A 27,375-nucleotide genomic window follows, 5' to 3' on the forward strand; every position below is an offset into this window, starting at 1 on the left:
ATACTATAGCTCCGTCACCTTGTGATTGAGCAACAACCATATCAGAACTCTTGAGTCAGAGTAATTGTTCCCCTTAGGACTCTGAGCAGACTTAGGTCTTAGACTAGTGAACTAACAATGCTTACTTAAAACAAAGAGCTACCTGTGAAAGGACAGTATTTTAAAGAGACAGTACCTTTCATGTCCAATTCAATGAATGAGAAAAGATCTCTCAGATTAATATTAATAGAATCTCATTTTAGTGATTGTTATCAAAATGTCCAATTCTAGGTTAAAGGCTATCTATGGGTACAGGAATATAGGAGAAACTAAAATTGCTTGACTCATATGACTATAATAAATTTCATTTAATTAAATCCAGTGTAAATTGATTATCTTCTTCATAAGTCTTTTCCCATTTTATCAGTCATTTTAATCAGGATATATTTTGGGGGCAATATTTGTACGAGAACTATTTAAAATATATTATTGTTATTATTATTAAGACAACATAGTTTTGAAAAATGTTATGGTCTTGGGTTTTGTAAAATTATAAAGATTATTCTCTGAAGGAACTGGAGGGCTTTTTGCCCTCTGGTTTGTGACTTCAAAATACTTGATCTCTTGTACCACCGTTGGTGTAATTTGTTAGAGGTATTAGAATCTCAGAGAGGTTAAATGGTAAAGTAGTGGGCAGGGAGCTAGTTAGTTATTGAAAAAGGAAGTAGTAAAATGAAGAGTATCCACAGGTTAATTAAAAGAACATTAGATTGACAACCTGAATTCAAATTCTTGCCCCATTGTTTATTACCTTTGTGACTCTAGGCATGTTGCTTAACCTCTCTGGGCCCTTTTTCTTTTCTGTAGATTGGGAGAACCTAGCTAGATGACCTCTTGAGATCCATCCCAGTGCTAAATCTTCACAACTGTGTTCCAAGAACACAAGAACAAATTAGTCTCAGCGAAGAATTCTCTGTATAGCAGGAAATATAGAAGGGAAAACTGGAAGGTAACTTGGCAAAAAACAAGTATGTACCATCACCTTCTGCAATATACCACAATAAACTCCAGTTTATATGGAACGCAAATATAATAGATCACTTCATAAAAAGAGTTAGAAGAAAATTATGTAGTACCAGCACCATTACGGCACAGGGAGAATTCTTAATAATATAAGGGACAGAAGAGATGACAAAAGATAAAATAGATACTTTTCATGACATGAAATTGAAAAGCTTTTGCATGAGAAAATAGCATAGCTAGATTAAAAAGTAACTGTTTGGGGATAAAAGAGCTTTGCATCAAATATCTCCTCTGATAACGATCTTATATCTGAGACATAAGGGAATTAACAAAAGTGTGAAACCAAGAACCATTCTCTAATGGTTATAAGTGGTCAAAAGATATAAACAGTTCTCAAAAAAAATTGCAAAACCATTCATTATATGTGATTTCCCCCAAAATCACTAATAAGAGAAATGTCAATAAAAATAATTATGAAGTTTCACATCACATCCAATAAATTGGCAAAGAAGAAAATAGTGTTGGAGGGGCTCTCAGGAATAGTAATACAATGTTAGTAGGGCTGTGAACTGACACAGTCATTTTGGAAAAGAATTTGGAATTATGTTAAAAGAGTGCTTAAAATGGCTGTACCTTTTGAATGAAAGATCACACTGATGAGTCTATCCCCTAGTGAAGGCAAAAGCAGAAGGATAGGTCCCTTACACTGAAATATTCATAGTAGCTTTTGTGACGGAGTGGGAATGGTTAAGCTAATACTGGTACATGAAAATAATAAATATTATACCATAAGAAACAATGAATATCAAAAAAAACAGAGAAAAAGAAGAAAACTTACATTAATTGAAAAAAAAAACAATGAAGTCAACTGAACCAGGAAAACAACTTACACAAAAATTATAGTAACATAAGTGGAAAGAACAAAAATACAAAACTGAACACCATGTAATGATGATTATTTAAATTGGTCCTGGTAAAGAGATGAAAAAGTGCAGCTCCCTCCCTAATTTGGAGAAATGCCTGGCTATGAGTGTGGAATGCTGGATATGTTGTCCGACATGTTTAATATGTTGTTTGCTTTTACTGAATTAAAAAAAAACTTCATTAAATAGAAAGATCTGCTGGGTAGAAGAGCAGGAAAGAGTACATTAGAAAGGAATATAATGAAAAATCATTAGGAAGGAATATAATGAAGAATCAAAGGATATCAATAAAACTTTTTTTCTTAAGAACAAACAAATAAAAGGTTCTGGCCATAATGACGGTCAGGAAAACCACTTTATAAACCACACCATACCTCTTGTAGCTTCTGTGTTTTTATGTAGACTGGTTGCCATAGACTATTTTCTAAAACATTCACAACTGAGGTTTGCCTGTCCTCTCCTCTCTTTTCTCCTCATTTCATGAATTATCAATAAAATCAGGAAAGGAGGATATTTGCAATATATGCTAACTTTAAAAAGGCTTCTGGGAACTTTTGTAAAAAGAAGGTAAGTAGGTTTTCAATGTTTAAAAAAAATAAATTCGCTACTCTAGGGGCAGATTAACAGCTTGAATAAATTAAGTAACTGTTTCCAAAACATTGTATCCTTAAATTCAGTTCATTAACACCCTTTTCAAAAGTAGTCTCGATGAGATAAACCAATAACACCTACAACCCAAAAATTATCTTACTGCTAAAAAAGAAAAAGAAATTTTGTCCCAAATACAAAAAAACTACAGGTTTTCAAGTGTCTTCAGGAGTTTCTGGACAAAATTTTTCCAAAATTTAGGTATTTTATAATCTAGAGAACGTAGTTATTATATCAAAACTTGGGTATAATCTGTGCTATGATGTGTTATTATATTATCATCCAAACAATAATATAAACTAGCATCTTCTGATCCTTATCATCAATGTTTCCTGAAATTATTTTCCTTTGAGCTGAGATTAAGAAATTAGGACAAAAGTCATTAAAACAATACTCCAGGGGTGGCTAGCTGGCACAGTGAATAGAGCACTGGCCCTGGAGTCAGGAGGACCTGAGTTCAAATCCGGCCTCAAACACTTAACACAAAAAGTAGTCATGTGACCTTGGGCAAGTCACTTAACCCCAATTGCCCTCCAAAAAGCAAAAATAAGTAAATAATAAATAAAAGTTTAAAAAAATCCTTTAAAAAACACTACTCCATCTGAAAATGTGCTGTTAGATACCCAACACATATGAGTTTTAAAGGAAACAGGTCATGTAGCTATATGAAAGTAACTTTCAAAGACCCACAAAATGTTTTTAAATGATCTGCAATCAGGGCTACTTATTTAACAACTGAGGTCTGCATGCATGTGCACAAGTATGCGCTTACACACACAGAGTACTAAAAATCTTAGTGTGACTTTAAGCTTGAAAAACTTTAGAAATGTAAATGGTACAAATTTACACAAAATATCATTTGAAAGTTTATTTTACTTAGATTTGTACATTTTGAATGATAATTTTTTTTATTTTAACCAGACAGGGTACCCTATCATCATACATTGTATATGCAGCAATTTTTGGATGACACTTTCTCAGACATGTGGATTGATAGAGAACGTTCTCTTGCTTAACCAGATTGATCACTCCCTTAGGTTTTTTCTTGTACTGTCACATTAAAATTGTCATGACTGCATCAAAATTCTAATCCTTTGGATAATCTTAAGGGTTGGATTACAAATGCAGTCTTTTCAGTCACGGAGAAACAACTGATGAAAGTTTTTACAAAGTTCAAAAATCAACTAGAGTGATCTATTTGCATAAGACAGTGGTTATGTTGAATTTTCATAAGAAACATTAATGTTGAAGATTTAAATAATTAACCTTTCAGATTTTTTTGTAAGTTTGCAACATTGTGTGCACGTGCATACACACATTTTAAATTGACTGTGACAAAATATTTGTTTTGAATTTATCTGAAAAAACAGTAGTCAAAACAAGTATTCCATCTTATACAACATCAACATTGTAAAAAATTGTCTATTTAATTTTTATAAATTGATTTTTGTGTCTGTCTCTTTTCCTCCTCTCTCCAAAATCAATGCTCTCACACATTAAAGTCTACATGTATCTACAAAAAGCATGTGCTTCATAATTCTATCATTCTTCCAAATTCTGTAAATATAATCTTGTTCACAACATTTCTATACACTTCTTTACTGTTATCAGTTTTTTCTGCTTTATCTCAAAATCCCTATAAATGCTTTACTTCATGACTCTTCTTATCTACCCAATACCAAATCCTCTATCCTGCACATCTAACATCTTTCCTTCCAAACATAGGATCATAGGATTTGGAGCTGGAAAGGACCTTAAAGAGATTCCGTTTAACTTCATTTTTACAGATGAGGAAATGGATGGCCAGCGAATTCCCAGTCCTGACACATTGCTTTTTTTTCACAATACCTTGCTGCCTCCTCCTCTTCATCTTTTAAGCTCCTACCAACCCTATAAATTCCAAATCAGATTTTGCCTCCTCCTTCTTTCACCACCCAAAAGACTTTCTCCTTTAGGCCTTTAGTGAGTGCTTTGTTCTAAACAATTATCAAGTGATATAATGTTTTAGAGATTGCTCTGTCTTTTATTCTGTGATCACTCAACAAGTATTTATTAAGTGCTGTCATTGATTTAAAAAAAAATCTCTGACCTCCAGGAGCCTTTATTATGAGGGGCACAGGGAGGGAAGAACAGCATATTTATTTAAGTGTATGCAAAATAAACATATAAATATAAAGTAATTTTGGGAGGATCTGGAAAGGCTTCATGTAGAAAGTGGTCCTTGAGTTAAGCTTTTAAGGAAGAAGTAGAGAGCTAAGCATGCAAAGGCAGGAAGGCCAGAGCAGGAGTTGGAGGAACAGTAAGTTGACTATAATGGTAGACTGTAGAGTGTATGGAGGGGTATATTGTGTAAGGAGACCAGAAAGTTGGAAAGGACCAGATTGTGAAGAGCTTTAAAGGCCAGTTCACTCATTAGAATGAATCCTGGTATTTCCTTAGATTTAAGCTTCTCTTAGTTCTCAGACATTTTTGACCTGTGCTGCAAAAGTCCTGGGGGCTTTGTGACCCTCATCAATCTTTAACCAAAAATTGGAAAAAAATTGTTTAGTTTTTGTTTCACTCTTATCTGACTCTTTGTGAACCCATTTTGTGTGTGTGTGTGGGGGGTGGTTCTTGGCAGAGATGCTAGAGTGGTTTGCCATTTTCTTCTTTAGCTCATTTTATAGATGGAGTTACTGAGGCAGAGATAAGTGACTTGCCCAGAGTCACACAGCTAGTAAGTATCTGAGACTAGATTTGAACTCACATAAACATGAGTGTTCCCAATTACAAGCCCCAATGCTCTATCCACTGTTCTATCTAGCCAGTCCTAAAGGTAATTAGGAGCAACTGGAATTTATTGAGTATGAGGGAGTGACAAGGCCAGACTCACATTTCAGAAAAATCATTTTGTCCACTATGTGAAAGATGGCCTGGAGTGCTAGGAGATTTGAGACAGGAATATGAATTAAGAAGAGGGCTATTGAAGTGGTTCGGGAAAGAGGTTATAAGGGACTAAAGCATTGTGGTGACTGTATGAGGGAAAAGAAGACCAAATCATTTTGATGATGACTACTTCATAATATCTTTCGGTTCTAGAAGTACTAGTCCCTTTTCAGGCCTAAACAGTTGGCACAGTTCCTGGCACATACTAAGCACTTAATAAAATTTTCTCTCCTTCCTTCTTCCATGTTATAATAAGCTGGAATAGAGATTTTAGAAACAAGAACTTCTTTTTAGCATCATTGTGAAAGAAAAAGTCACTCCCAAATAAAAACAGGGGGCATAGAGTCAAATTCAGCATTCCCAAATATCCATGGAAACTTTCACAAAAGACCCTCTTATTTTTGCAAAATAAATAGTATTCCCTGCCAGCTCAATTGAACTGAAGTAGGTATTGTAAAAGAACATAGAGCTACGGAAGTTTGGGATAAATTTACATACAATTAGTTAATGTTTTTAGTAGCTTTTGTTCTTTTTTCTCCCAAGAACTTAAAAAACATTTTTTTTACCAAACCTAGTAAATATCAACTAGTTTTAAATGATTTATTTGTAACATCATGTCCTTAAAGGTACTTAGTAATTTGATTTTTAAAGTGTGTATTGACTTTCCACAAAATAACAGTAATGCTTTATTTCAATATTCTCTCTAATTTGTTTTCTTGTTTTTAAAAAATATGGTGGTAGTTTGCTGCCTTTCTGACTCTGCTTCTCCTCTTCTTGTTCCCATTTTGCTTTCTTTACTCCACATTACTTTAAATGTGTCTTCCCATATTTTTTTGTAGTCCTCGTATATTTCTTTTTAGCATATTTATTATTTGTATGCTGTAATTTTTTCAGCTATTCCCAACTGTTAAGTAGACATATAGGTTGTTTTTTGCTTTTATGAATAAAAGTGCTATGAACCTTCCTATACAGATAAGTTTTTTTTTCTTTTTAATAATACCCTTAGCACAAAGCACTATTAATGAGATTGCTGTGTCAAAGAGGTGTGAACAATGTTGTAATTCACTGCAGAGCCAGATCGTTCCCTAGAAACTTTTTAAGAACCTCAGCTTAAATAGCTAGGCCTTCTAACTGACCAAGGATCCCTTCTTCATTAAAGAAGATGAAACAGATTTTATTTAGGAAACCCTATATTGCAAGAGGGGCCAAACATCTAATCATATTAATACTAACAAAGCAGAGTACTCTTTGACATTTTTGTCTGGATTTTGACAGTCCTATATTTAACCCACTTATATATTGTACTAATTAATTTATTCTGAAATTACCTTAGCTTGAATTGGTCCCTTCCTCACAACATACCTATGAACATTAATATTCAACAATTTCAGGGCATAGTGGTTTGAGAAATATTTAACTTCAATTTATTTCATTCTTATTGCTTATTTCACTGCATTTATGACTTCAATATAAAAATGTATGTGAATCATTTGTATATTAACCAACCTTATGCTGTGAGATTATATAAAATATCTGTGTGCCTACTGTGAACATGGCACTATTCCTCAGTACTAAAAAGTTATTTCAGATAACATAAAATACTATCCTTAGTTTTTAAAGATGACACTGTTCATTTCTTACAGAATTACGATTTGTAGCACTCTAACCTCAAAATATTCCTGACTACTGCATTGGAAATATTGGGAATTCAACATGCAGAGTAAAAGAAAGTTAATATTCCAGATTGAAACCTATACCTGTCTAGAATGAGAATATTTTGCTTAAATAACCAATGGAAAATAGCAAGATATTGCTGATAATTTGTTTCCTTTTGCTTATGAGAGTGAATTGAGGTGTTTGCTTGGATTTAAACTGATTCCTTGGCTCTTTTAGACATCTCCCACCTGATCTATATCACCTTTTCACCAACAATTAGAGAAAAAAAATTCCCACTATTTTTATTTCTTATATTGTTGCTGCTTCCATTTTCTATCTTAGGATATCTTTTCCTTTAGGAAATAGATATATTGGATTGAGAATTCAAAATGAGAAAGAATCTTGACAATTTTTTTTTCTTGCAGCTACAGTTTATCAGTTTTATCTCTATTTTTTTCCAGGACCTCCTTAAAATTCTCCTAAAAACTCTATTCCTCCTGCATTACTCTCCTGGCTCTGCTTCTGAGTTCCCCAACTTTGCTACCATGTTTCAGTTACAGTTTAACCCTGGAACTCTGTGTTTGGAACCTCTTCACCCTGGAATATCCTTGTCTTTCTGCTTTGTCACCCCTGAACATCCCTCTGTCATAACTTCCCCTGTCTCACATTTAATGAGTTCCTCCTGTAACATTTCAGGGAAGTGCCCTGTCCTCTCCCCTCCTAACTCTGCTTCTGATTTTGTGGATTTAAACAACATGTCCCTGCACTTGTTCCCTTCCCAGCTATCCCCATTTTAAGCCCCCTTTTTTGTGTTGTCTTCCCCTGTTAGAATGTAAGCTCTCTGAGGGCAGAGACTGTCTTTTTTCATATATCTGTATCTCCAGTGTCTATTAGCACAGTGCCTGGCCTGATAATAAGCACTTCATAAATCCTTCTTGCCTTACCTCCTCTTACTCCATCCACTCCCTCACAATACTTATACTCTCAGAAATCCTGAGTTTTATAAATACTTGTATGCTAACTAAGCTGTATATAGTGTTTAAAGTTTGGATAACCATCCATCTACTGTATCTAATGTGTCTCCTAACCCTGTGAGTATGGTAGCACAATCTCCATTTTATAGATAAAGAAACTTGAGTCTCAGAGAAAGCACATCACTTGTTCATTATCTCACAGGTCTGACTGCATCCAGAATGCTTCTGTTGTGATTTTGTGAATCCTGTTAAAATGAATAATGGAGGGTCTTATTCTTTTTTTACTTTTTGTGTTTTTAGGAAGCTTGTACATGACAGTCGGAATAACCTCCAGATGCGTGGCCTAGTGGTATTACTTATTTCCAAAGCTGCTGGACCTGGTAGCACTGCAGCATTGTCTCTCAAGCATGACATGGTCAGTGGAATTTATCCCAGGTAAGAAAAAATTAGTCTTCAGAAAGTTGTTTGGTTTTTATTTTTTAAGGTAATAGACATTGGTAGGGCAGACTATAATTATAGCCACTGATTCAGTATATGAACTTTTCTTTTTTTTAAGCTCTGTCATTCTGTGAGGCAAAGAGAGAGCCAGTGACTCCTTGAGGCAGCAAGATATATTAAAACAAAGTCAAAAGGCTACAGAAATGGGGAAGAGTGTAAGGTACCTGTAATACCACTGTTACTATCTCGACCTAGGCCTTCCTGGGGAGTGAAAGCTAGTTCCTCCCTGGTTATGATGATGGAGTAGACTCAAGTACTTTGCTATGATTATTTCCCTTAAATCAGGCCCATGTGGCCAGTGAGAAAGATAGATGACACCTGGTGGCTTACACTGAATTTTGAGGAGCTAAATATGGTTGTCACACCAAGTGATATGATAGTTTCTGGCCTCATCAGTGTAGATCAGGGCCCTAGGTGTATGGTATAGGGTCATTGATCTCCTCATGGCATGTTTATTCATTTGTCTGAAACTAGTTAGTAGTTTACTTTCACTTAGGAAGGAATGCAGTGTATTTTTACCTTCCTTCCCCAAGGCTACTTCATATGCCTTAGTTGGATAGGCCTAGACCTGAAAGAGACTCCATTTCCTGAAGCCATTGACATCCATCATTACATTGATGACATATTGATGATCATACCAAAGTCATGGTGGCAGTAACTTTAGGTGGAATGGTGACCTGTGTAAAGAACAAGAAGTAGGTAGGTGATCAACCTAAAAAAAATTCAGGGATTGAACAGGAGCTTTGAGACACTCAGGAAGAGTTGTTCTTTTCAGGCTCATGCACTGCAATAAGGCCTGAATCAAGATGGAAACAGTGGTGCTGTGAAGTACCTTACACTTTTTTCTATTTTTTGGTAGTCTTTTGACTTTTTAAAAATATTTCTTATTGTCTCATGGAGTCATTGGCTTCTGTGTGGTCCGTTTGAATTTTCAGAGAGTTTTTCACTTGGACAATTTATACCTCTTGAGCCAAGCTGTTAATTCTCTTTACAGTTTTTTCTTCTATAGCTCTCGTTTCATTTCTGACTTTTTCTATAAGTGCTCTCATTCCATTTGTGAAAACATTTTTAGCTGTTTTTTAAACTCTTGTTTCATCTCTTCCAAGCCCAACCTGTGTTTTCCTCTAAGGTGTTTCTTGTAGATGTTTTAGAGTCATTCTCTTCTGTTGTATTTGTTTCTTAATCGTTTCTGCCTCCATAATTGTTTATTATGGTGGGGGTTCTTTCTTTGTTTGCCCATTCTTCCATACTGACTTAGGACATGATGGTGGGATTGGAATGTGCCATACTGCTGGAGGAAAGGTCTGGGCTAGTCCTATTATTGCTTCTTGGGGGGGAGGGGGGATGTGTTATTGAGTGTTGTTATTCTAGAAGCTCTGGGACAGACTGGGAGACCTACAAGCTTTCAGTGCTCTCAGAGTAGTATGATCCGGGCCAAAGTTTGTTGCAGATCCTGCTCCTCCCTCCTGCCCTCACACTCCTGCAGCTCTTCAGGTTACCAGCCTGAGTTTAGGTCTGTGCAAGGGTAGACTGCTTAAGGATTCCACCCCCTGTTAGCTAGCTAGAAAGCTCCATTGGTTCAGAGAAGCAGAATTATAGGCTCCCCTTTGGTCTAGTTTTCTCACACTCATTATTCTGCAGGCTGAGCTGAGTCCTGTAAATGAGAACCTGCTCTGAGCCACACCACTGCTGCTGCTGACCTCTGCACTTTCTTCTTTCTCCATACACTACTGTAGCAGCAAGCACCCCAAGAGTCCTCAGGGTTTGCCGCCCATACAGGTTCTTGGATCTGCTTTGTTAAAGGAAAGCAATTCAAAATGGGTTAACAAGCTTACTTTAATCAGTCAGACATATAGCATTTACCTTGTTCAGGGGAAAAGTCAGCACCCCAAACTTCAAAGTATACAAGCAGAATTATCAAGACATTAACAGATCAAGTAGACAGCTTTCCAAACTGTCCAACCATTACATCCATACCCAGTCAACATCTGGGTTTCCACATCTGGGTTTTTCAAAGCCGGGGGACTCTAAACAACGGCTTCCCATAATTCAGATCAAATCACAGAACACTTTTCAAAGTGAGTCCCAAAACAAAGCTACACATCAGGGCTTATATAGCCTTCTCCTGGCTCAGAGAATGTAACAACCTTATTGACCCACTGGCCAATCAAAAAGTATCTACTGAAAAACAAGCCTCCCTCCCCAGGCTTCTGGTGCACTTTAGCCTAGGGGCAGGGAAGATCTTCCAAATTTTCATGCCCATTACAACTACCCATGGCCCCTTACCTTGGAACACCATTCCCTGCGCAGGCCCCCTTCTCAGTTCATCCTGGATCTGTGACCTAGAACTGGGTAGTAGATGACAAAGCTGTTCTGCAGTACCCCAGTATAGGTTTGGGAGTGCCCCAGTAGGAGTCTGAAACCTCCTCTTACCCTGATGCCACAGTCTTTCCCTGTGCTTTGTGATGCTCCTGGAGTGCATGGCTGCTCCTGGCTCTACTCCATCCCTAGCGTACATACCATCTTTCTATGACAAACTAGGCTGGACAAAGGACTCGCTATGACTTTTTCTGTATTTCTGTATTTCTCCATCAGGAGTATTTGGACGGGTGCTCACCGCACTACTTTCTATCACTCCACCATCTTGGTTTAGCCCTCTCCTGCCTAGATAGTTAAGCTGAGTTATTTTGAATAATTATGCTTCTACATTTTAGGAAGCTTTGCAGTCTTCTGGGGCTTGATTCTCTCAACACAATGTGCTCAGCAAATTGCAGCATCTGGAGGACTTCACTATCTTTTTAACATCAATCTTATTCTGTTGATGTTGACTGGCTTATGGGATTTCATAGTCTGCAAAGAAGGAAAAGAGGATTAACAAAAGACCAGTAATAGAGAGGTACACAGTGGGTGAAGGCCAGCTGTTATGAAGAATTGTGCAATACATATCACCAAAAGGGTCTATGAATGGGAAAGAAAGTAGTTTGATCATGATCAGATAAGTTAATAACTTCCCCAGCCTTAAAGTGCTATATAAACATTAGCTGTTACAATGAAGATAGTGATGATGCAATGGGAAAAATGAATTGATGGACAATCCTCAAAGCTCTAATGTAATTTTGCAATTTCCTGAGATCTAGATCAAGATCCTCAGAATATTTGGTAGACTCCCAGTGGAGGATTTTGGGGAGTACTTGGACAAGTCACACATTTTTGAGATCACAGATCCATCAAAATATCAAAGCTATACACAGGGTCTATCTTGTTGATCTTTTATAAAACACATGTTATGTGCTTCTGTTAGGATTTGTTATCTGAATGATTATATAACATTTTGCAAAACATGAAGTGTAAAGACCTTAATTTACATAATAATTTGTAGATAAATCTTATGGACTCCTGTTTCTAGCTCTAGAGCAAAGCCAAAAAATCATTTAGGAGAAATAATACATTTTGATTTGTACTTCTTCCAACATTCCAAATTCATAGAATAATGCATGGGTGGCACTTGAATTTTTTTGTAGTTGTTAATGAAAAAAAGTGATAATGATTTTTTAAAAAAAGTGATTTGCAGTAGTTGTATAATAGTTCCATAGTTCACTTCTCTGTCCATAAAGTCATTTATTTTGGTTGTTTTTTTCTAATTTTATTGTTAAAATGTTAGGTTTGCTTTAGGCTTATGTTTGTCTGTAATGCCAAAGTGAATTATTTAACATTTGAAAAAAAATACCATTTATGAAGGTTTTGATTAACCCCTGGACTATTTGGATTAACATTTTAGGCATTTTTCTCCCATAGAACTTGTATTTTTATCTCTTTAGGTAATTGAGCCTGATAAGTTATCCTGGTGGGGATGCCAAAATGACCACTTTTGACCTGGCCTAAGGAAATATTATGACTTACGGTTATATAGGCAATAAACAGATTAGCTATTTGGTATCTGGCAGTTCTAGCTGTGTTGGATAAATGGTTCTTATATCAGGTGATTGGATCTGAATCTCAGATAAAATACATGAGTTTTGACAATCCAGTGCTAATTAAGTAAATTAGTAGCCAAGCTGACTATAAACAGTGATTACCTGGTATAATGAAAAGAGCTTTAGACTTCACATTCGAAGACCTGGCTCTGATACTTCTTAGTATTGTGACATTAGGAATATCAAGGGGAAGTCTCTTTATCTTTAAAACAGCTAGTGTTTGCAAAACCTGCCTCATAGGTTTAAAGTGCTACAGAAATTGCAGCTGGTTAGCACCATTGATAAGAATACCATGCTACTAATGAAGCCAAGGTCTTTGAGCTTTCATTTCTTGCTTCTGCCTCCAAAAACTTGATGGTAAAAGGGATAGAGCAAAGAGGGCACAAAGTTTATTGAATACCTGTCACTGAGTACCGCTTATATCCTCTGTTGTCCTTCCCCTTCCCCCCTGTAGCAGCAAGCACCCCAGCATCCTTAGGGTGGCTGCCAACACAGGTTCTTGGATCTGCTTTGATAAAAGAAAGCAATTCAAAATGGGTTAACAAGCTTAATCAGTCAAATATGTATTGTTTACCTAGTTCAGGGGAAAAAGGTCAGCACCCTGAACTTCAGAGTATACAGACAGAATTATCAAGACAAAGAAACAGATCAAGTAGACAGATTTCCAAACTGTCCAACCATTACATCCATACCAAATTAACATCTGTGTTTCTCAAAGCCAGGGGGCTCTAAACAATGGCTTCCCAGAGTCTCATGTGATCAAATCACAGGACACTTCTCAAAAATTTGAGCCCCAAAACAAAGCCTCAAATCAGGGCTTATATAGCCTTCTCCTGGCTCAGAGAATGTAACAACCTTCTGGACCCACTGGCCAATCAAAAAGTATCTACTGAAAAACAAGCCTCCCACCCCAGGCTCCAGGTGCACTTTAGCCTAGGGGCAGGGAAGATCTTAAAAATTTACATTCCCATTACACCCCCCTATACTTTTCCCAGCATGAGATTGAAAATCAACTCTAATTCTCTCCCTGTGCCCCTTGGTAACCTGCCCCTACCTCCTCTTTCTTTGACTAAGCTGAGAGGACAAACTCTCTTTAGGACCAGTGGACATTGGACATTTGTCTCTGTACACAGCTATTGGTTTCACATGTTACACTGTTCTCAGTGTACTTTCCCACTATCGTGCATCTTGTTTTTTTCCTCAGGGTAGTGTTTTCCTGTCTTAAATTATAATTAGAAACCATTCTTAAGCTGATGGTACTCATTAACAGAACATTCTCTCCACTTATACAGGCTGAGCCTGGCATATAACCCAGTGTAATCTCTGGATGAAGACATGAATAATGATATTCAAGAACATCTTTTTGAGATTGTGTCCTAAATTTTTGTAATATAGTTTGCTTATGAGGTAAAATTATAAAAATGATGGCATAAACAAGGCATCCATAAGTTGATCTGCTCCCCTCAAAAAAAAAATTGCAAAAGCATAGTGGCTTATATAAATATTTCAAGAATCCCTAGTTTCAGCAGTGTGGGCCCTCTCTCCACCAATCAGTCAACAAGCATTTTTTATTATATCCCTTTTATGTGCCAGGCACTCTAAATTTTTCTATACCCATGGGGCAGTTTATATATTGGGAAATCTAGGTAATATAAAGGCAAAATATGCAATGCCATTATATTAAATTAAAATATAAGTAATATAAAAGGGGGAATATATGTAAACAAAACAAAAGTTAAAAAAATAAAATTTTAAAGAGATGGATAGAATCTTTTATTTTATTGGTTTAGTTAATTCCCATTGAGGAAAACCTTTCTATCAATACTGATCAAAATCTTCTTTGTAACTTCTAGTCTTAAGACAGTTACTTGGTACACTAGAGGTAAAGTGACTTGCTCAGGGTCACACAATCGGTATGTTTTAGAGGTGAGACTTAAACTCAAGTCTTCCTGGCTATGTATCCACCATCCTATGCTGTCTTTCTTTTTAAAACAAGCAATCAACTTTTCCTCACAGATATTCTCTTTTATAAAACTGTGTTTCAGCATAGACCTTTTATTGAATTTCTTTACCTTCTTGACCCCTCAGCCACCATCTCCAAGCCCCCCTTCCCATTTGTTCTCTCATCTCTGTTTGGCTTAGTAGTTTTGCCTGTACTTTTTCAGACACCCCTAAATTTGTGTTACTCTCAGGTTTGTTTGCTGTATCCAGTATAGGGAAGAGAGTGAATTGATGTAGTAGGAGTTCCACAATTGCCATCAAGATTGCAGCAGAATGAACACAATGGCTTTCAGTGTGGATTTGCGGGGCACTCCTGCCAAGTCTGGGCTCCACTCACAGAATCTAATAAAGATTCACCATATTTTTAATGTAGAGCCACAGTGTCTAATGAAGATGCACAGTATAGGATGATCATTACCTTTCTCTATGTCCATCTTGCCTCATAAGCTACCTGTTGGCCACAAAGAGAAATGTGGCAATAACAGGAGAACATGCCAGCGTGAGAAAAAATTAAATGAATCAGAAATGGGGTAGTTATGGCCATATCAGCCTCATAAATAGCCACTCATCTAGGGTAGGTAATGTGCACTTGGCAGATAGTAAAGGGTACTGATTATATTTTCTCTAAGAAGAATCCTGTTACCTGCATAGCCACCTAGGTGGAGTAGGAGTGGGCCAAAGATGATAAAATTTGTGGGCAGGTCATCTTTCGTATTTATTTAAAATGCAGATAGAGAGCATTTGGTCAGCTCTTGATTGTGTGCTTGTTATCCATGTTTCAGATTATCCTGATTACTGTACACTTTGAAGATTACTAAACCTACAAGTAGCCTTGAGAACCATACCCTGTTGCTAAAAGGGCATGGCTCCCTATTGATAAGAGAAAATTTGATGAAAAATAATACTATTTGTGATTTACTCTCCCCAAATCCCTTAAAATGGTATAGAAATAGAGTGAAATTATACCTCTGTAGTTTTCTTTTTTTAAGCTTTCATTTTGTTTCCACTTAAGTTTACTTCAGCAAGCTTTTTTTTTTTTCATCTACTATGGACTCTACTGTTGGGTATACCTATCCTGTTATCTGACACTTCCACCACTCCAGTGCAGGTCCTCATTACCTCACACCTAGATTACTGTAATGGCCTGCTTGGTTGTTGTCCCTGTCACAAGTCTCTCCACACTCCTGTTCATCCTCTCTCAGCTGGAAAATTAATCGAACCAAAGTCTAACCCTGTCACACCCCTATTCAGTCATCTTTGTTGACTCCCTGTTCTACAGAGAATCAAATATAAAATCCTGTTTGACTTTTAAAGCCCTTCCATAACCTGGCTCTTCTGACACCTTATTCCCCTCCATGTATTCTTCAATCCAGTGACACTGGTCTCCTTACTATTCCTCCCACAAGAGGCAGCATCTCTAGACACCAGGCATTTTCACTGGACATCCGCCACACATGGAACTCCCTCCCTCCTCGTCTATTTCCTAGCTTCATGTCTCAACTGAAGTTCCACCTTTTGCGAGAAGTGTGTCCTGGTGCTCATTTGACCTAAGTGCCTTCACTCTAATGTGACCCCCCATTTCTACTCTCTACACAGTGTTCATAGATGGTTGTTTTCATATTGTCCCTCCCATTAGAACGAGTCCCTTGAGACCAAAGGCTGCATTTTGACTTTCTTTGTATCCCAAGTGCTTGCAACAGTGCCTGCCTGGCACATTGCAAACACTTAAGTATATAAAGCGAGTAAAGAATGAGCTGTTTAGTGTTACTAAGGTTCTTTGGGTAAAAATACTAAATTTACCTTTTACATAATACCATAGAATCACTAAATCTAAAATGCTTCATTCTTCCAACTTGATATATTCAGTTGCTTCTTGAAATTTTTAAAAGATGACATAACCAAAATAATTTCTACTTCAAAGTCTAATATATGGAATTGTAAGTATGAAAGCTTAGCTGTGCAGAGTGGTATCTAGAAAGGGTCTTACCCAGTCTCAAATGAATAACCATAGTGTTCCTCTCATTTTCTTCCTTCAAATGCAATGGAAAGCAAGGTGGGAAATAATAAATACATGTGAATTCTTAGTTCAGGGAAGAAGATAAAGAAATTATAAAGCTCTGAAATTCACTATCTCTCCATAAACCTGTGAATCTAAATGATCACAGCATAAAGGCTGGACTTGGTCTCAGCTGCAGATATTACAGTGATTTATCTTATTAATGTGGTGTTAATTGGTGTCTGGTGACTTCTAATTATAGTAACAATAGACTCTAACAATCAATCCTCACCTCCACTGTGCACATTAGGATTCTGTTCACCATTTAAACAAATAAACAACCCTTCTTACCACCCCACCCCTCATTCCCCCAGATAGTCTTTTACCTTTAGGATTGACCTATTCAGTTCATGTCATTTTGAGTTGGTTTTTTTTTAAAGTTATGTTTATAAAAGAATACCTGAAAAAATGTTTTGTCTTAGGGCTTAATTATCTATTAAGGATAAATGAATAATGTTTAAAGCATTTAGTTAAACCAGTATTGTCTGGCTCTGATTATTTTGTGAACAAAATTGTCATACTTTTTTATACATGAGAGGCAGCATGGCATAATGGATAGAGGCTGCCTTTACCCAGGAAGACCTAGGTAAAGTTCCATCTCTTTACATATACTGTCTTAATGACCCTAGACAACTCTTTTAATTCTTGATGCACTAGGTAATTCTCTGAGTCTATAGATTTAAAAGAAGGCACCAGCAGTAGAGGGAACTTTCCCTACTAGGGAGTACTTATTCCTTTTTAATCCTTATCTGTGAAAGTTCTTATGCTATTGATGGAATGCAATATGGGGCTTTTCTCCTATGAAGACCTTGAATATGAGGAATGCTTGTGACACCATTAAATGATTACCCTGAATTATTCAATTTAACTTATTCTTTCCAAGATAAATTTGAGACACCTATTCTCTTTTACAGAGAAATATCAGGAGATAAAATCCTGTACAGTTTGATTACATATTCCTATTGATTATATTCCACCCACAGCAATAAAAGTAAACTCCAGATACAAATCTAACAATATTACTAATTCATTACAACCAGCACCTATTTTCTTCATTAACTTTTTATTGTTATTTTCAACATACACAGCATGCACAAATGCAGCAATTATATGTTGAGCAGGAAAGGGGAAGGCCCTTTATGTTCAATGTACAAGTACATCAAAAGTCATTGCTTTACCAGAGCAGTTGGGAAAACAAAGTAAGATCAGCCTCTTACAAAACAAGTATAATTAACAACAAAAAGTAGGTGGGCAAACTTACCCATCTACTCGGAGCTGAGAGTTTGTTATCGTATATAAATAACATAGTATAGATCAGACTCACTAAGGAAGTGGTAGTTTGGGGGCAGGGAGAGACCTAGCCTGCATAAATTATTCTTTTAATAACTGAAAAGCTTTAACTGTTTCTAAAAGAAACACTATCTATTAGACATCAAGCCACTAGGCAAGCTCTTTGCTCTTGAATCTTCAGTCTTTCCCTCTAGTCTGACTTCTCTTCTCTGTACAAATATGCTTAAGTCTCTCCCAGTCCTAAAGCAAAAGCTTTCCTTTGAAGGCCTTAGTCCGTCTTGTTCCTTGCCAGATATCTTGATCGTTCTGGTGCTCTGGTCAGTTTACAGTGGATGTACTGTGTCCAGTTCTGAGCAACACATATTAGGAAAGATGGATAAGCTAGAGAGGACAGCCAGGATGATGAAGGACCTTAGATGATATCCTGTTAAAGATACTTGAAAAACCTGGGAATGTTTACCTTGGTAAAGAAGAGATTGTTAATTTAGATAGAGGATATTAAACATCCTCAAATATTTGATGGGTATCATCTGAAAACAAAAGGTTATAGAATGTTTCTCCTTGGCTCCAAAGGGCAGACTGGAAGCCGTGAATGGGAGTTGTAAAGAGGCAAGTCGAAGCTCACTGGAAAGGAGACGTCTCTAACGAATACAATTATCCCTTCCATATTGTATGGGTTAGGGATGTGGTATCCCCATGACCTGGAAAATCCATGTAAAATTTTTTGGCCCTCCCTTTGTACCAGGGAAGCTTGGATTTTTTCTTTTCCTTTTGTGTGGTGTTTATAGTACCTTTCATAAAATTTGGGTTGATATTATGCTTTACATATGCTTTATGCATTTCTGGGTTTCTAAACTTTTTCAGTGTCCTCTGCTGGCCTTCGAGTGTTGTTCACAGCTTCTGCAAAATTCCCACTTAATTTCTTATGCCAAACCGTGAGATGGGGAAAGTCATGATATGAAAGGGATGACTATAGAGCTATTCAAAAGGGAAGTAGTCCATCTCTCGAGGTGGTGGGGAAGTTCCCCCTCCCACAGAACTTCTTTAAGCAAAGGCTTGATAATTGCTTGTCCAGTATGTTGCAGAGGAGAGTCTTGTCCAAGTACAGACTGAATTCGATGGTCCCTGAGAATGCTTTCAGGTGAATCCTGCTGCTCTTCTTCCTCACCACTCACTCCTTGATTTCCTACAATCAAATCTGGCTTTGGTCATTTCTGTTTTTTCTGAGTTCTCTGATCACCAGCTAACAGTGGATCCCTCTTGTTCCTTTCAGCATTATTTTCACTATGCCAGGCATTGGGGGTAGAATGTGCAGTGCAAATGCACAGAAGGTGGGTGACACAACAAGGTAAAAACTTTGGCCTATAATGTAGAATTTGTAAAGGGGGTGGGTGTCTTGTAAAATAATACTGGAAAGCAACTTGGAGCCAAGCTGTAGAAAGCCTAAATACCAGCAAAAAAGTTTTTTTTAATTTTATTTTAACTCTATAGGTAGTAGGGACCCACTGAAAGTGACAAGCTCAACTTTATGCAAAGATTATTTTGGCAGTATGTGAAAGACAGATTAGATCAGGAAGGAGGCAAACAGACCCATTACCATAATTTAAGCAGGAGATTATAAGTGTATCTACTAGGATAGTAGCAGTGGAAAAGGGGATACTTGAGAGATTTCAGAGATAATGATGAATTGGATATAGACAGTAAGGCAGAGGGAGGAGTCAAAGATGGTTCCAAGATTCCAAGGCCTGAGTGACTGGGAGAGTAAACAGAAAAGGAAAGCTAAGATGGTCAGGTTTAAGAGAAAATGAATTGTTTATTTTTGGACTTGTAAAGGTGTTGGTGAAACATATATTTAGGTAGAGATGTCCAGCAGACAACTAGAAATATGATATTTGGAAATCATCAGCAGAGAAATAGTAATTAAAGCCTTGGAAGAGAAGGCAAGAGAGAACTAAGGAGATAGAACCTTAGGAATGCCCATTCCAGGGGTGAGAAGAAAAGGAACAAGTGAAGGAGATTGAAAAGGAATGGTAAAAAAAAAAAGAGAGAGAGAGAACTAGGAGAGAAGAGAGTCATGGAAGCCAAAGGAGGAGAAAATACCAGGGAGGAAAGGATAAACTGTGCATGCTTGGCAACCTCTATATCATCTGTTCCTTAGGATGTCAGGCAGCCTGGGTGGCTGTGCTGTTTCTGACAAATCCAACCTCCAGTGCTTTAAGAGGCTGGGTTATTCTTCCCTCGCCCAAGCATTAGGTTCTAGAGAGGCATTAATTCAGACTCTATTGGAACTTGTAATGATTTGACAGTCTCAGCTATACTAGAGGCAAAGAAAGAGTATGCTAAAATTAATAGTATCAAGATTTCTGAAGGTTTTTTTTAAATGTAAGAGAATAAAGCATTAAGGATTATAGAATTAATATCCAAATTAAATTTTTTATCATTGTGTTGATGAATAGGACATATTCATAAGAAGTTTGCATAAGTTTCTATATGTATTTTTTTTAATAACAAAAATGTAGCAATACAGGCTGACTACATCTTCCCTTCAAGGTCTTAAGGTACCACCCTCAGTGGTTGGGGGGTATTTTTCCCTAATGCTTGAACCATTCTTCTGTATGTGGTCCTTACTGTTAACCACCAGTGATCTATCCTAGTTCCATTTAACCAATTAACATAATTTAGCTTTTTCAAAGAGATGATTACTTTTAACATTTATCAAGAAAAGAAGTGGCATTTCCCACCCATCCCCAACAGATAGGAATATACTCTTTCCTCTACCTGGTCCTTAAGGAGAGTGTACCCAAACTTAAAGCAATTTCTACATAGCATAAATCCTACAAATTTAGCTCCAAATATAGCATAACCCTTGTGTGAGTCCATGTCTCAGCTACCTCTAACAGAGTTGCTTAGGTCACTCATCAGGGCCTTGCTGCTGGACTGGGTCTTTCACCTTCTCTGGACCAGGTGCCTGTAGAACTTGTCACTGACTCCAGCTCTTGGATGTCTCATAGCTTGCTATTCTGACCTTTGAAGTTCGCAAGAGCATAGCTGTCTCCAATATTCTTCCACCTAAAAGCAGGAAGATGAGGCAAAGCAGATTCAGAAGCAACCAGAGGGCCTTGGCCTCACAACTTCATTGAAAGGGCTCAAGGACCTTCCCTACTGAGAGGCTCCTGGAAGCTCATCCTCCTTGAATACCAGCCAGGCAGGAAAGAGCTACCCTAAGAGACTTGCTTTGGCTAGTTACTTCTGAAGGTACCCTGGTTCTGGCTCATAGCACAGACACTTATAGAATGGCTGCACGTGTGTCACACTGGGAAGTCCTTCCATTTTATATATATACATATATGTTTGCATGTATATGTTCATATTGTGTGTGCACATGTGTACATACACTTTTGCCTTTCTAAGCCTTTTCCATGTGGGGACTGAATCAGCCGAGCATTGCACGCATACCCACCGATCTCCCTCGATACAATAATAACTGACATTTATAGTGCTTTAACATTTGCAGGGCACTTTACATATACTATTTCATTCGGTTCTCACAATAGCCTTCTAAGTTAGATTCTGTCATCCCATTTTACATATGGGGAAACTGGAACACAAAGGAATTAAGTGGTCTACTTTGGTTAGCTAGAAATATTGGAAGTGAAAATTCTAAACCAGATCTGACACATAACCTCTCAGCCTTAGCTTCTTTACTAAGAAAGAGTTGGAGGTTTCAGAGGCTTCTTCTAACTCTAAATCTTTGATCTTGTAACTCAGAGTCCAGTGCTTTATCCCCTACGTATTACTGCCTGAATTAAGTACCTGCTGACTTAATAATCTTATAATTAAGACTTTTCCAAATCCATGCTGATTTTCTTCTACAATTAGTTTGAATTTATATTCTCATACTGGATTTCCTTACTCTTTCCATCCTTTCCTCCCTCCCTTTCTTCTACATTGTGAAACATAAATCCTATTGGTTATAGTAGAAAGAACATTGAAGCCAGGAATGTTGTTGTTGCTGTTATTGTTATTGTTGCTCTTGAGTCATGCCCAGCACTTTGTGACCTCATTTGGGGTTTTCTTGGCAAAGGTACTGGAGTAAGAAAATGGTTTGCCATTTTCTTCTCCAGCTTATTTTATTGATGAGGAAACTGAGGCAAATAGGGGTGAGTGACTTGCCCAAGGGTCACATAGCTAGTAAGTGCCTGAAGCCAGATTTTAATTTAGGAAGATGAATCTTCCCGACTCCAGACCCAACACTTTACTGTGTCACCTAGCTGCAAGGAGTGCTAAGTTCTGATTCTGGCACTACTTTTAAACTGTGCCCTCCAACTCTAAAATTCTTAGACTCTGTGAATTTACTCAAATTTTACTGGTATTGGGGGACTTTTTTCAAAAACAAATCTTAGTTTCTAATCTAGATAAAGGTTTTGCTATCCATTAGCCCTGTCCCTTCAAAAACTGACAAAACTACGAAGTTAAGTATAATAACTGAGTAGCCAAAATAAAAAAGTCCTGGCACTAAAATTCATTTGATTTTATTCTTAGGTAAACCTCTGAGGCCCTCATTCAGAGTCTACTTATTCATACGTTAATCACAGTTCTCTCAGGCATGATATAGGTTTTGAGCTACAGGAAATTAAAGGGATGTAGGTAAACACACTGACCTCAGTGAGAAGGGATGACTGGCAGTGAGGGAGGAGGCAGGAAAAGTATAAAAAATAGATACAAGACTTCAAAAAAAGTGTAGCCATCCAGAGCCACTTAAATAGTCCTGTATACATACACCAATAGATCCTGAAAGCATTGAGTATTATTTTTATTATAATACTCTCCTCACTCTAAGTTGTTAGGGAAAATAAAAGGTGCCTAAATAAAACAGATACAAGGCTTTAGTGGGGGAAAAAAAACAGGAATCTGAATATTTGGACAGTGGAAAAGTATTATATAGAAGAGAAAAAGGGAAAAGGACAGATAGACATTTAGAGCTTAAAAAGATTTGAGGCTCTTCCTGAAATAATGGCCATTACACTGAGGAGAAAGAAGCTGCATGTCCTCTGAAGAATAATACTGGAGAGCCACAGAAACTACTAGGTGAGAAATTATCCAGTAAGGGTCAGAAGAAGAAAAAAAAGTAGTACTGCTTGTTGATTCTTTGCTCAAAAGTACTGAGGCAACTATTTATCAACCTGCAAACAACAATAAAGATGTCTGCTATCTTCTGGGTATGCTCCCCTTGGGGACGACTCCCCTTCATTGACTGCTGGGTTAGCCACTCAGCAGTGCTTCCAGATTATTTCACTCTGAGTCACTCTTTTTAATTTAATTCGAAGAGCCAAGATTTATGAAACTGCTTCCTCCCCTGAGTGACTGTCTCTCTGTGTCTGGGTATGTCTCTGCTTCCAGGTAGATATATTTTCTCCTATTTAGGCAGTAATGCCAGTGACATGGCCAATGTAGGGAGAAAGGAAAGTCCCCTCTCTGCTTTGTTGCCCTTTGGTACAGGCAGAAGAATTTTTCCTTTCCAATATTTTTTGATTTCCCCATCTGTCAGTTTAGCCAATCTGATAGGTATAAAATGATAACAAGGTTATTTTAATTTACATTTCTCTAATCAATGATGTTTTATATATATATATATATATGAACAATAATGTTCATATCCTTTGACCAATTGGGGAATGACTCATATTCTTAGAGATTTGACAAAGTTTTTTATATATTTGTGATGAGACCTTTATCAGAGAAACTATCTATAAAAATTTTCTCTAACTTTTCTGCTTTCTTTCTGATCTTTCCTACATTTGTTTTATTTGTGCAAAACTTTTTTAATTTAATGTAATTGAAATTACCCATTTTATATCTCATATTGTAAATTGTTACCCTATCCATAAGACTGGTAGGTAATGGGTTCCATGTTCAGATTTTCTTTTAATATCTCTCTTTATATCTAGATCATGTATCCATTTTGACCTGATTGTGGTAAATGGTTAAGATATTGGTCTATGCCCAATTTCTGTCAGATTGCTTTCCAGCTTTCACATTAATTTTTTACCAAATAATGAATTCTTATCCCCAAAACTTAAAAGTCTTTACACTTGTCAAACACAAGGTTATATAGTCATTTGTTGCTGTAAATTGTATGTCTGCTTTGTTTCCCTGGTCTACCTTTCTATTTCTTAGCCAACACCAGATAGTTTTGATAATTACTGTCTTACAATGTAGTTTAATATCTGGTACTTTATCTTTTTGGAGTTATTTTAAATGGTATCTCTTACTAGCTCTTCCTGCAGGATTTTGTTTGTAGTACATAGGAATGCTCATGATTTATGTTGATTTACTTTATATCTTGCTATTTTGTTAAATTTATAAATTGTTTCACCTAACTTTTTAGTTTAGTCTTTGGGATTTTCCACATATTTCATCATATCATCTGCAAAAAGAGATAGTTGTGTTACCTTGTTTCCTATTGTAATCATTTTAAAAAGATTTTTATTTATAGGATCATAGATTCAGGAGTTGGAAGGGATGTTGGAGGTCATCCTCCAGATGTTTAAAATGGAAAGTTTTACTGCTTGAAGGGATGGACAATCAGCTATCAAAATTTAATCATCCAAAATAGCTCAGTTTCCAATGTTTTTTCATAGCTGACAGGGAATTACAAAAGAGAATCCAAATAAAATATGTCTTCTAAAAATGTGTGTACCATTCATTTGGTCAATAAACAATTATTAAGTGCTTATTATGTGCCTAGCACTATTCTAAGCTCTGAAGATTAAAAGAAAGGCGAAAACAATGCCTGCCCTTAGGTAGTTTATATTCTAATGGAGAAAATAATATACATGCAGATTAGATGAAGGGTAATGTCAGAAGAGAATGTATTTGACCAGCTGAGTGAACTGGGAAAGTTTTTCTGCAGGAAAGTGGGATGTAAAAGAAATCTGGGAAACTAAAAGGCAGAGGTAAAGAAGGTAAGTTGTAGTTATTGTTTGTCATTCATTTCCCCCCCTCCCTCCCAAAGAGGACCAGTGACATCATGGGGTGATGTCTTGACTCCTGTGTGAATTAGATTTAAGTTAGACAGAGTTGCCTTATTCTCTCTTCCAGTAATCCAAGTCCAATGGCAGGACAAAAGTCAGGATGACTGGCAATAGCCCAGAGTCTAGTGGATGACCTTGGCCCCTTCACTGTTTGACCAAACTCTGAGCACTCCACAGTACTTGCTTCAGCCACCTTCATAGCCCTTGGAATAAGTTGTTCTCTCCCACCCCTTCTGCTGGGGGACATCTTCACAGGCTTGGGGTAAATGCCTCACTAATTCACCTACAGTTTTGCAGCCCATTGGTTAATCTTAACCTGATTTAGCCTGTCTGCTAAGACAGTTTTATCGGGATGCAGCCACTGCACATGCTACAGCTTCTTGGAGCCACAGGTGAGAATTGAGTGTCAGGTAGACACCAAAGGTGAACGGGCAGCCCTGAAAGGTACTCTGCAAACCCTCATACCAGCAGTGCTAGTCCTCTCTGAACACCCCATGCACCTCATAGAGTACAGCAAATGGGAAGGCACATAAGTGAGATATGGAATGAGGTGTCTGAAGAATAGCAGATAGGCTAGTGTTGCTGAATCATAGGGTATCTGGAGGGATATAAGTATAAGAAGGCTGGAAAGGCAGTAAGGCACCCAATTTCAAAGAGCTTTGTGTTTCAGACAGAACATTTTAGATTTTATCCTGGAGGTTGTTGTTTGTCCTTCATTTTCAAAAAGGAGCAGTGACATCATGGGGCGATGTCTTGGCTTGCACGTGAATTAAAGTGAGGCAGAGTTGCATAAAGTCATAATAGGGTACCATTGGAATTTATTGATCAAGGCCCTGGGTGACATGGTCAGACTTAGACTTTAGAAAATCACTTTTGCGTCTACATAGCAGAGGGATTGGAATAAGGAGATACTTGAGACAGAGTGACCAAATTATAAAGTGATTGCAATAGTCTAGGAGAGAGATGTTGAGGGCCTGAATGAGAGCAGTGACTGCGTTCATAGAAAGAAGGAGATGCTTGCAAGAGATGTTGTGAACGTAAAAATGACAGGATTTGGCAATGGCTTGCTGTATGGATTAAGGGAGAGTGAAGGATAGAAGATAAAACTGAGTCTGCAAGTTTGGGTGACTAGGAAGATGGTGGGGCCCTTAACAATAATAGAAAAGTTGGGAGGAGGAGAATTTGGAGGGAAATATAGTGAGTTCTGTTTTGGACATAAGGTGTTTGAGATACCTATGACATGTAGTGTGAAGTGTCCAAAAAGCAATTAGTGATACATGACTATAGCTCAGGAAAGAGACTAGGGCTAGATATATACATCTAGGAATCATTTATCTCCATAATAATGATGATAACTAAATCAATGGTAGGTGATGGGATTACTAAGTGAGATATTATGTAGGAGTTCTTAAAACAGATTACATGAACATTTAAAAATATTTTGGTAACTATTTAAATATTGGTTTCTTTTTTTTAATGCTTTATTAACTTCTGATTTACATCATTCATTTCTGCCAGATTTTGAATTACAAATTTTCTCCCCATTTTTCCCCTACCCACTGCCCCAAAATAGCAGTCTCACAGGATATCCCCTCCTCCAATCTGCTCTCTCCCATATTTTCTCCCATATCCCTTTCGACTTTTCCAGTGGATCACTATGCCTCAGTGCCTGCACATCTTATTTCCCAATTACATGTAAAATAGTATTAATAACAGTATATATATATATATATACACACACATACATATATATACATATACATATATATGTTTGAATATTTGATTTTACAACTTTGAATTCCACATTCATTCCCTTCCTTCCTTGTCACCCACCCTTACTAGGAAGATAAGCAGTTCAGTATAGATTGACATGTGTGGCTAATGCAAAACAATAACGTAGTAGATATATTGTAAAAGACTGACTATATTTCCCTCCCTCCTATCCCACCTCCCACTTGTTCTATTCTCTACTTTGGTCCCGTCCCTTTTCAAAAGTGGGTGCTTTCAACCTCCCTCCCCCCCAGCCTGCCCTCCCTTCCATCATCCCCCCTCTCATCCCCTTCCCCCTCTACTCTCCTGGAGGGTGAGATACCCTATTTACTATGTATTTCATTCCCTCCTCAAGCCAAATTCAATGGGAATAAGGTTGACCCATTCCCATTTGCCTTCCTATTCTTCTCCTCCATTGTAACCATTTTCCCTTGCCTCTTCTGTATGAGATAGTTTACCTAAATCTGTCTCTCCCCATCTCCTCTCATTATATTCCTCTCTCACCTCTCAATTTCACCTTTTAAGTATCATCCCTTCCTGTTAAATTGGTCCTCTGCCCTCTATCTATGTATACCTGTATACATATATATACACATTTACATATGTATTCATATGCCCATATAC

General features: G+C 37.2%; 1 protein-coding gene across 1 annotated transcript in view; it reads left to right on the forward strand.

Annotated features, from left to right (window-relative positions):
- PDSS2 (decaprenyl diphosphate synthase subunit 2) overlaps positions 1 to 27,375 on the forward strand; it is a 302,945-nt gene that overhangs the window by 111,751 nt on the left and 163,819 nt on the right. Inside the window, 1 exon segment of the mRNA XM_069077111.1 lies at positions 8,429 to 8,563. Coding sequence (XP_068933212.1) covers positions 8,429 to 8,563 — 135 coding nt within the window.

The sequence above is a fragment of the Petaurus breviceps genome, unplaced genomic scaffold (genome assembly GCF_028583685.1).
Source record: "Petaurus breviceps papuanus isolate PSGF00001 unplaced genomic scaffold, PetGlider_PUasm1.0 90977, whole genome shotgun sequence".
Classification (NCBI taxonomy): Eukaryota; Metazoa; Chordata; class Mammalia; order Diprotodontia; family Petauridae; genus Petaurus; species Petaurus breviceps.